The sequence below is a fragment of the Typha latifolia genome, chromosome 2 (assembly GCF_019914945.1).
Source record: "Typha latifolia isolate L0001 chromosome 2, TyphaL0001v2, whole genome shotgun sequence".
Lineage (NCBI taxonomy): Eukaryota > Viridiplantae > Streptophyta > Magnoliopsida > Poales > Typhaceae > Typha > Typha latifolia.
The window spans coordinates 16,762,444-16,772,946 of NC_133087.1; the positions used below are offsets into that span (position 1 = coordinate 16,762,444).

Consider the following 10,503-nt stretch of genomic DNA (forward strand, 5'->3'; position numbering starts at 1 on the left):
TTTGTATAAACTGTAACAGTGTAAACCTTAAACCCCCCGTTACCTTTTCATAGAAACCCTAATATCCAACACGTAAGCTCTTGTCAGTTTATGTAAAAGAGATCTAATGGGTGCCTTGGTTTTTTAAAGTTCCAACTAGATCAAGAAAATATTCTTGTATGTCAAAGAAACTGTTTGAGAGTTTAAGAATAATTTCACAAACTAATAATCTTTGTATATATTTCTTTCCTACATCAGAAGAGCAAGAAATTAAGCCGTGCAAATTATTGACGCCACGAGGGACCTCAAAACAATGACGAATTTTCCACACCTTTTTTTTTTCTTCATCATTTGGTACTCATGGGACCAAAAATTAGGTAGCTAGGTTTAAGAAAGAAGAAAAAGAAGATGTGGTATTGTGGTACATAGTAACTAAAAGATATCGAATCATACGTAAGGAAAGATGAATGCATGTGAGCGAAGATGATGACATGCATCCAAACCACCTCAATCTGGTAGACACCACATAACTGCCCTATAACTGCCTTTGGAATTTAGCTAGTATTGGTGGGGCCCCAGTTTTGTCGTGAGATCTTTGTTGTGGATGACGTGGTAACTTGAACAGGATAGTGAACTCGTGGCATGCATCCGAACCATGCATGCAACTCAGTGGCTGTTAATTAAATTGATTATTCTTCTTTTTGTGTCCCCTCGAGGCTTGAATGATCTTAGAAGTATAAACTTCTTTTCGTTGTTCTTTCCCGTGTTTCAATTTCTTTCATATTTTCCGTGGAGTGTAAATTAAGAACAAACTTATCCTCTCTCTTCTTCTTATTTTTTTTTTTAAAGAAGTGAATATAAAAAGTTTTCTAACAAAAATTCCTGCAGGTCAAGGATGCAGACGATCTGCACCTGACAGTGTGGTCCCTTGTTGGAAATTCCAGTTCTTTCCAGCTCTCTCGAGAAAAAAGAAGCCTTTATTGATTTATATGTAGTTTTAAAAACATACATATAGCTCAATTTTATCTCAACTATCAAGGATGCTGAAGAAATAATGCTTATCGTTCTATCGCTCGTTCATAGATTCTTTATGTTCTGTTTGCTAGATATTCTCCATTTAGTTTCCAAAAGATAATGAAAGAAAGCATTCTTCCAGTCTTCCAATACTTTGCTTCATCTTATGTAGTATCTGGAACAAAATCTTGATCTGATGTTGCCTTCCTTCTAATGGACATTGGTTAAACAATTAACTTGTGATGCCATCAACGGCTATCTACCACTATATAACCTAATCTCTGAGTTTGCTAGAAATTAAGTTTGTTCATAGATCAGGCATATACTATGAATCATAGGGTGCTCGAGAAATGTTACTCTACCAACCTTCTTCCATCATAAATAACTCATCTGCACGTAGATAAGTAATCACCATCCTGTTGAGTTTTCCAAAAGCATAAGTTTGATATATCTTTTGATCCTCGTAATGAATGGTTGAATCCAAATTAGAGAAGTTTGGCTACACAAATTTGGAAAAGTTCTATATTGCACTGAGTAATGGCTAATAAATGGTAAGGTAAATGTTTAAATCATTTAAAAAAAGTTATTGTGTTGTAATTTTTCTCCCGGATTACACCATCACAAGTCTCCTAAGTAAAAAGTAAGAAGTACTGCACAAATATTGTTGACCAGAAAGAACTTGTATAAAGAAGTAAAATTACAATGGTTGTGGTTCAGCATACTTGAAGGAATTTGTAGAAAGAATGAACAACTTCTATCCTTCCATGAGTGAGTGAAGTTCCTCTCTTATGTCTCTTTCGTCAATTGTGATAGTAGGTATGTGAGAAATCTTGGACCAATCAAGGCCAGTTCTCGGTTTGCATTGCAGCTTCAATATACTGTGGCATTTGACGATGCTCAACTCTTTCAGAGAAGTAGGTAGACAAGTATCAGGTAATGACTTGAGCTCAGGGCACTTCTCTATGTGCAGTGCCTCAAGCGATGGGAGGCTCTCCAACTTGGCAGGCAGCGATCTGAGGCTTTTGCAATCAGAGAATCTTAGTTGTTTGAGAGAGGTAAGTTGTGCAAGCCACTCCTCCTGCTCATTGGTAAAGGATCTCAAGAAATAACAAGAGATATCCAATTGATAAAGAGAGGCAAGGCAGATTTGTGGTAGGCATTTGAAAAGAAACCAGACACGGTCTATGCTGAGCTCAGTGATAGGATATATTTCCTCAGTTCTCTTAACCAATGTCCTACTAAATGGACCAAAAAAATCGCTCTCAGCCAACCGAATCTTAATGTTATGGAGAGAAGCTGACAATGGTAACGGCCCCTTCAACTTGCCACAACGTCTAATACAGAGCTTACAGAGGCGAGGAAAGGAACGGCCAACCCCAACTCCCAACCATTCCTTCCATTCAACCATGTCTTCAAACAAAAGCTCCTCTAATGACGGGAATGCTGTGACAGGATCACCATAGAATTCAGAACCAATATGTCTCACAGCTTTCAGAGACCTTAGTTGCAATATCCTGAGGAAGGGCAGTTGTCCAAATTGCGGAAGAACTCTCAAGTAGTGACAACATGAAAGCTCAATGAATTCAAGATTTAATGCATATGAATTATCCAGCCAACTTGGAGGTTTGGCACCCATATAGTGGGCAATATGGAGTTCCATGAGATTTGGATGTGGTCGCAAGCCTTCGAGTACATCTTCATGCTCACCATGCTTGATATTTCCTGTTCTTGCGTTAGTCCAATGTAGAGACAACTTTTCAAGGTGCCCTTTGTTATCTAATTCCGCCTTCCTGGACTCTGTATAGCTTTTTGCCAATTCAAGTTTCCTAAGGCAAAGCTGCCCTCTCAGTTGCTTCATGTTCTTCAACTGTCCTAAATCATATCCCTCTTTATCCTTCAAATGAAACTCTTTTAATCCTTGAAGAGAAGTTAGCTTACCAATCCCAGAAATGGTCGAAATTGCCTCTGGGTGAGCATTTAAGTACCGCAAATTGATTAATCTATTCATGTCTGCCAGCAGAGGCCTTTGCAGATTCTGGGAGTGAGCAACCTTCAGATTAAACCCTTGTAGATGGTATAGCCGGAAGACTGATTTGGGCAGTTCTGTGCTGCTGTTGCTTTGAATATCCAGGTAGCGAAGATGCACTAAATGATCAAGAGATTCAGGAAGAATGTCTTGAGGAAGGTCAATCATCAAGACGCGTAAGCCCTTAAGCTTTCCTAGAGTTTCTTGGAATACATGACGAAAGTTTAACCAGGGGAACCACGCACGCATTGCAGCTGAATCTCTAAAAACTATTAAACTGCGTAAATTCTTCAATTCACCCACATGTTCATAAATCTTGATCATATTGGTAGCATGGACATATAAATGTCGAACCTTTCTTGGAACATCGACTGAAAAATCACCTTCTATTCGAAAATGTTCACCATTGGAGACAGATTCAGCAAGATCATGGAGCAAGCCATGGACCATATACATGTCTTCTGAACCTGCTACACACTGGATGAAAGACCGGCGCAATAAATCATCAATGTGTTCAGCTCCTATGTCCTCCTTTCTTTTCTCTCCATGATTGGGCTCAATAAAACCATGTGCCATCCATATTTGAACTAGTCTATCTTTATGATAGAGGTAGTCTTTAGGAAACAATGCAAAAACAACAAAGCACTGCCTCAAATTCTTAGGGAGGTGCTCATAACTCAATTTTAGTGCAGGTATAATATCATCTTCCTTTTGTGCTACTTGCCATAGTCTGCTCTCCAAGATTCCTCTCCAGTGTGGCTCCTCCAATTTGGACTTCAATACTCCTCCCACTGTCTTGGCTGCTAATGGTGAACCCCCTAACTTTTTTGATATATGAGTGCCAATCAGTTCCAACTTTGGATGATCCTTAGGATTTGTATCACCAAATGCACATTGCACAAAAAATGTCCAATAGTCTTCATCTTCTAAGCCCTTTAAATATATCACTTCCTTCGGTGCCGTCAACTCTGCTACATCTTGATTTCGCGTTGTTATCATAACCCTGCTCCCCTCTTTTGCAAACTGGAATGGCTTGCGCAGATTTTCCCATTGGCTACTAATTTCATTCCATACATCATCAAGAACAACCAGAAACTTCTTACCAATCATTATCTCCTTAAGAATCCGCTGTATCTTATCAAGGCTATCTAAATTGTGGAGCTCATCAGACTTCTTATCTGTAGCAGATTCTATCATCTGTATAGTGACCCTTTCCACATCAAACTTCTCTGCTACGTGGACCCACGCCATTAAATCGAAATGATCCATCACAGCTTGCTCATTATACACTGACTGCGCGAGAGTAGTCTTGCCGACTCCACCTATGCCAACTATGGACAGAACAGAGTAAGATCCGCATTCTTCATCTTCGTCTTCCTTCAGAAGCAATTTTATCAGATGATCTTTCTCGTTGGCTCGGCCAAACACCTTAGATTCGGTAGGCATCGAGGTTGTACGGCGCCAACCAAGCATCTCATGTTGCTTCCTTGTACATGCCTCCATCTCCACCAGCCTGAGAAAGATAGACATCTCACTAGCAATTGTTTCAAACCTCTTTGCAATTGCCATCATCCCATTAAGGTCTTCATCAGAGAAAAGGAACCGTTCTAGAGCATTACGTGCGCGGCGCTTCCTAGTAAAGCTACTATAAGAAGAAGAAGACGAAGAAGCAGAATCACTACACACCTTGTCCTCAGTCAGTGCGTTGTCTGCGAGAACTCTGTAGTCGAACACGTCGAGGATGTCCTCCGCATCATAAGCGGCATCTTTGAGATCGTTCAGCCAGTCCGCGAGACTCGGGTTTGCGATGGACTTCGTCTCAGCCACGTGAACTGCAGCTTGGATCATCCTGAGATTTCTTTCGAGCTCCTTGAGCTTGCCCCTTGCGTCGGCTCTCTGGTACTCGTACTGGTCTCCGGCATAAGAGCAGACCCTGTCGACCAACTTGCCGACAAAGGCCGACGCTATCCATCCTCCTAGAGCTGAGGCAGCCATGGAACTTTACTTCCGGCAGAACAAATGAAAGAGCTGGAGTCGGGATAAGAAGAAGAGTTGACTTTGGTGTCTGTATCTCCAGTCGTGAAAGGAATCTTGATGTGAGAAAGGAATCTTAATTGCGTGATCATTTGCACCATCTTTTCCTATTTATTTAATCCCCCAAAAGAAAGAAAATCTAGGTGAGCAGAATTAACTGCTTACAGACAAGTGAGAGAATTGGAATAGACTCTCCGTCTAGTTGAACAAAATCACAAATACGAATATTAGGTAGGATTGGGTCCGTCTGGTAGAAACTGGACGGAAAACTAAGTTCCTCGGAGCCAATAGATCAACTTCTATTATTTCGGGAAGGGCCAACCAAGAAGAAGAACTCATTTTAGAAAACAGTTATAGCTATATATTTACATGACACATAACCGGACGAACTCCCAGAACTGAAAGAGGAAATCCAGATTTACAATCAGAGACCTCAAAAACTTATTTTCTACGAAACAAATAGGACAGAAGGAAACGTCTAAAACCTCCAGCAAGACTGAAAAGGTTCGGTTCTAGCCTGATTCAATAAACAACTTTAGCACACCTGGGCATATAGGCAATTTTTGCAGTGTCTATTAGCACATGAAGACCAACCACATCATGGCAAACTAACTGTATAAATCTTCATCATCATTTGGAGCAGCTGCGGATGCAAAAGGGTCAGACTTAGTGGCACCAGCTCCTGCTTCGGCCTGTTCTGAGAAGCGGAATTCAGTACCAAAACCCCTTGACTGCTGCAAAGTCTGTGCAAAAGCCTGATATTTTCTAATATCTGCATCGCTGACACTCCGGCGAGCATACTTCATTGACTCTTCAAAATGGACAGCTTTGATCTCGGAAACTTCATCTGACTCGTCTTCTTCCATTGCTTCAGGGTTCTCGCTCCTCCTCCTCTCCCTCTCAATATCCTGCATGACCAAAGACTATGAGTTTGTATGCATAACTAACAAGAACCATGGACCACATAGAAATTATATAGTAAACTAAGAGGACCGAGTCTATTAAAGCTGGCATTTGTGATAGAGAAAACCAACTCCTATGAGAGTGCTTCGGTGATGGGATATGTTCTAATACTGAAAATAGTATCTGCAAAGCAGATGCCATGGCATGTCACAAGAAGCTGAAATTGCTACCTTTTCAATGTTCTCTCTGATGGCATACTTGCAAGCACGCTGGCAAATCTCTGTGATATCGGCACCACTAAATCCTTGTGTGTACTTAGCAAGAGCCTTCAGATCAACATCTTTGGCCACTGGGGACTTTCTCAAGCAAGCTTTGAAGATTTGATGCCTAGAAGCCTCGTCAGGTAATGGAATATATATTAACTGGTCAAGACGACCCGGCCGAAGCAATGCTGGATCTATAATGTCAGGCCTGTTGGTTGCCCCAATGATGAAGACTGTTTTCTTGGCAGTCATGCCATCCATCTCTGTAAGGAGCTGGTTCAGAACCCGATCAGCAGCACCCCCTGCATCACCGACACTGCTCCCCCTCTGCAAAAGCATAAACATGAACAAAGAATATGATTGAGCAAGCGACAAGAACCAAGAATGACCGGGATGCCAGAATATAGCCGACCTGTGTAGCAATTGAATCAAGCTCATCGAAGAAGAGGACACATGGTGCAGACTGACGAGCCTTGTCGAAGATTTCTCGAACATTAGCTTCACTCTCACCAAACCACATGGTTAGCAGTTCAGGACCCTTAACACTAATGAAATTTGCCTGGCATTCATTTGCAATTGCCTTAGCCAACAAGGTTTTCCCACAACCGGGGGGTCCGTAGAACAAGACTCCTTTAGATGGAGACATTCCAAACTTCTCAAATTTCTCAGGATGCTCAACTGGATATTGAACAGTCTACAGGAAAGACATATATGAAGGAATAAGTGACAAATCTGAAGATTTTACTAAAATAGGAACAACTATGAGTATGCCAGCCTACCTCCTGCAGCTCTCTCTTGACATTCTCAAGCCCACCGATATCATCCCAGCTGACATTTGGAACTTCAACAACCTGCATGTCAAAGCCATCAGCTTAGACTGTTAGATGTTGGTTTTACCAAGCATGCAGCATACGAGGATGCTGCAAGAACTATGAGCATGTTACTTACAGTTTCACGAAGAGCAGAAGGATTGCTGGTTCCAAGAGCAGTCTTAAAGTGTTCATTTGTAACTGCCATAGAGTTGAGCACCTCGGCATCTATTGTTTCATCCTCTAAATCTATGATATCCATCTTTTCACGTATGCATTGCAGGGCAGCTTCAGTACAAAGCGCAGCCAGATCAGACCCAACGTAGCCATGAGTGTCTTTAGCGATTCTTTCTAAGTCAACCTGCAACAATATGAAGAACATCATACAAAGATCTGAAGCAAAGCCGAAGAAGTTGCAAATTGAAAGGAACTTGGTTAAGATATTATCACAAATGCTAATTACATCTTCAGCCAGCTTCATGTTCTTAGTATGAATGCGAAGGACCTCCAGGCGTCCAACTTCATCTGGCACACCAATGTCAATTTCCCTGTCAAACCTCCCAAACCTTCTAAGAGCTGGGTCGATACTGTTTGGCCTATTTGTAGCACCTATGACAATAACATGTGAGCGGGCCTTCAACCCGTCCATTAGAGTCAATAGTTGAGAAACTATGCGCCTCTCAACTTCTCCATGGGTCTTTTCTCGCTTAGGAGCTATTGAATCAAGCTCATCAATGAAAATGATTGATGGTGCATTTTTCTCTGCTTCTTCAAATGCCTTCCTAAGATTGCTCTCACTTTCTCCAGCTAGCTTGGACATAATCTCAGGACCATTGATGCAGAAGAAAAATGCACCCGTCTCATTAGCAACTGCTCTGGCTATTAGTGTCTTCCCAGAACCAGGGGGTCCATACAGCAAGATCCCCTTTGGTGGCTTCACACCAATAGATTTAAAAAGTTGAGGGTGCCTAAGCGGAAGTTCTACCAATTCTCTGATCTGGGCCATCTGCTTCCTTACTCCACCCACATCATCATAGCCCACTTCATCAAGTCTCTCTTCATCCTCCCTTTTCACAGGCTCCCCCTCGCAAAATATTTCTGTCTCAGGGGCTACAATGCAATATTCAGCAGGGTCAGTTTCAATGACCTTGAATTCCACACTTCTCATTCCACCCCTAATAAGGAAAAGATCTCCTTTCCTCACTGGACGATATGCCTCGAGGAAGTATGCTGCACAATATCAGGAAAGAAAATGATTATATCTCTGAGATTAGAAGAAGAAAAAGAAATCTCAAGTTAAAACACACAAGATCAAGTTAAGACATTAAAATGCATAAGCAGCATAACAACAGATTGACAAGTGATTTATCTTATAAATCCATATCCAATGACACCCCACAGTATTTGTATTCTAACTCCTGTATTTATGAGAAGCTTAGGTATGACTTACTGACTTGGTAGATATTTTCTTGACATATCCTCAAAGTATTATAGATTGCACACATAATTTCCAGATGGCTCAATCAATACGAGATAGTAGCCGGTCTTGTATTTGACGCCCAAGCTTGAGCCAGCTCAAAGAAAAATTACCTGAATGTTTTATTATAGTGGCTAATTCAGCCAAACGGCCATTTAGTCATAACTACCAACTGATGACAACAGAAATTAACAGATTATCTGTGGATAATAAGGCTTAGCTGACTTCCAAGGCAATGTTGAAGTCAATCAGATATGAATAACATATAGAGGAAAGCAGGATAGACTTCAACAAGACAAAGAATAACCAACAAGACAGTGAAGCAGTAAACAGTAAAGGAAAGAACCAAGTTGAGATCAGGTCAGGCATTCTGTCAAACATTCATTAAGAATCACAACAATAAACAACTAGTCAAATATAGATAACAAATCTGATTTTTGCAGTACATGCTTCATGCTATAAAATCAAATTAAGGAATAAAAATCAACACCTACCAACTCCCAAGAGCACAACGGAACTATTATTTAGAAGATCCTACATTTAACCAATAAGTAAAATAGATGTTAAGAGGAGTGCAAACTTACGCTTCAAGAAGGCATCAAACAAGTTCCCTGTAATTCCCTCGATGGTATCATCAATAGGCAATATGTGCACTCGCTTCCCATACTTCACATCCTGGCATTGATGGACTGATACCACATCAGCCAGCCTTACTCTGAGATTCTTCCTGACGACCTTGTTCATTCTAATCTTAGGTTCCTCACAAGAATCATCAGCTAGCACAATGCAAATCGTGTCCTTCCGCTTCTTGCCCTGCAATCACAACCAATCGAATGAACAATTTAAAAATTTTGCATCTCAAATCTCCAAAACTGAACACCCCCCCGAAATATTTTTCAAGCTATCTCTAAACAAAATTAAACTAAAAAAAAATGAACACGCGAAGATTTACTAAAGTCTTCAGCATCAGGAAATCCCAAAATCCAGCAACACAATAGATCAAGAACACCTCTTAGCTTCCCAATATTTTCCAGCTATACTACAGCAGATAGTCCCCAAAACCCTCAAATTCCAGACATCGCACAAAAAAAAAAAAAATCGTCTGCAGTAAAACCCTTATCTTTCCGAACCTTGCAATAATTCGAACTAAACGAAGAACTGTTCACCTTCAATAGGATAGTATCTCCACGAAAAAGCTGCAACTTCTCCATCGTCTCCGGATGCATCGCGACGACCGAGTTGTCATCGTTGATGGCCTCGTCAACGATCAGGCGATTAGGAGCCTTCTTCCTCTCAAGAATCGCCGTGCTGTAGTCCTTCTTCCCTTTCCTGCATCGGTTCCAACCGGAAAGAAGAACCGCAAAAGCGAATCGAAATCTTAGAATCCGAGCTAGAATTAGACATAATGATAACCTTAGAATCACGAAGAGAAGAGTGGTTACGAATCAGAAGAGGATGCTTCGCCTTGGTTCGCCATGCGGAAGACTAGTTGAAGAGAAGCTTCTCGAGTAATTTAGAAAAAACGAGGGGACGGATATTTATATCTGAAACGAGGCGGTTTCTAGTTCTTGCCAGGTTATTATATGAACACAGAAGCGGAGCCGGAGTATATCTCTAAACCCGGATCCGTATTCTTGGAGCTAAAAAGTGACTCACCACAATGACTTCTTTTAAGGAAATTAAAATAATAAAGTGACTAAAAAAAATTAACAACTTTTGATCAGCGAGGATGTCACTTTGTATACCCAGTATTTATGCATTATTATTTAAAACAAAAATATATTTATCGTAGGGTTTTAAACAAAAACTTCATCAAAATTTTAAATTTAGCCTCTTATATTTCTGCAATATTATTTAGATATTTAAACACACCGACGAAGATTGTTTTGATCCGCCATCTAAATATGATTGGCGGGGCATTTGACCAAATAAGTCTAATACTAAATATTTATTAAAATCAGTAAATAACTAATACTGCGATAAATAGTTTCGATTTAG

At 40.6% G+C, this 10,503-nt stretch overlaps 2 protein-coding genes across 3 annotated transcripts; both read right to left on the reverse strand.

Moving 5' to 3' along the window:
• Window positions 1-1,539: 1,539 nt before the first annotated feature.
• On the reverse strand, window positions 1,540-5,138 carry LOC140781492 (putative disease resistance RPP13-like protein 1). Of its 2 annotated transcripts, XM_073127479.1 has the most exons (2): window positions 4,706-4,839; window positions 1,540-4,532 (listed from the first exon to the last, which is right to left on the reverse strand). In XM_073127479.1, the coding sequence occupies exon 2, from the start codon at window positions 4,520-4,522 to the stop codon at window positions 1,748-1,750; it is 2,775 nt and encodes a 924-aa protein (XP_072983580.1). In that variant the 5' UTR covers window positions 4,523-4,532; window positions 4,706-4,839; the 3' UTR covers window positions 1,540-1,747. The 2 variants fall into 2 exon arrangements, with proteins under 2 accessions (XP_072983580.1, XP_072983579.1); XM_073127478.1 differs by having other exon boundaries at window positions 1,540-5,138.
• A 253-nt stretch (window positions 5,139-5,391) lies between these two features.
• LOC140781493 (cell division cycle protein 48 homolog) lies at window positions 5,392-10,061 on the reverse strand. Its single transcript, XM_073127480.1, has 9 exons — window positions 9,948-10,061; window positions 9,672-9,834; window positions 9,090-9,318; window positions 7,492-8,258; window positions 7,168-7,389; window positions 6,999-7,070; window positions 6,632-6,913; window positions 6,187-6,546; window positions 5,392-5,961 (listed from the first exon to the last, which is right to left on the reverse strand). The coding sequence occupies exons 1-9, from the start codon at window positions 9,980-9,982 to the stop codon at window positions 5,662-5,664; spliced, it is 2,430 nt and encodes an 809-aa protein (XP_072983581.1). The 5' UTR covers window positions 9,983-10,061; the 3' UTR covers window positions 5,392-5,661.
• Between the last annotated feature and the right edge of the window lie 442 nt (window positions 10,062-10,503).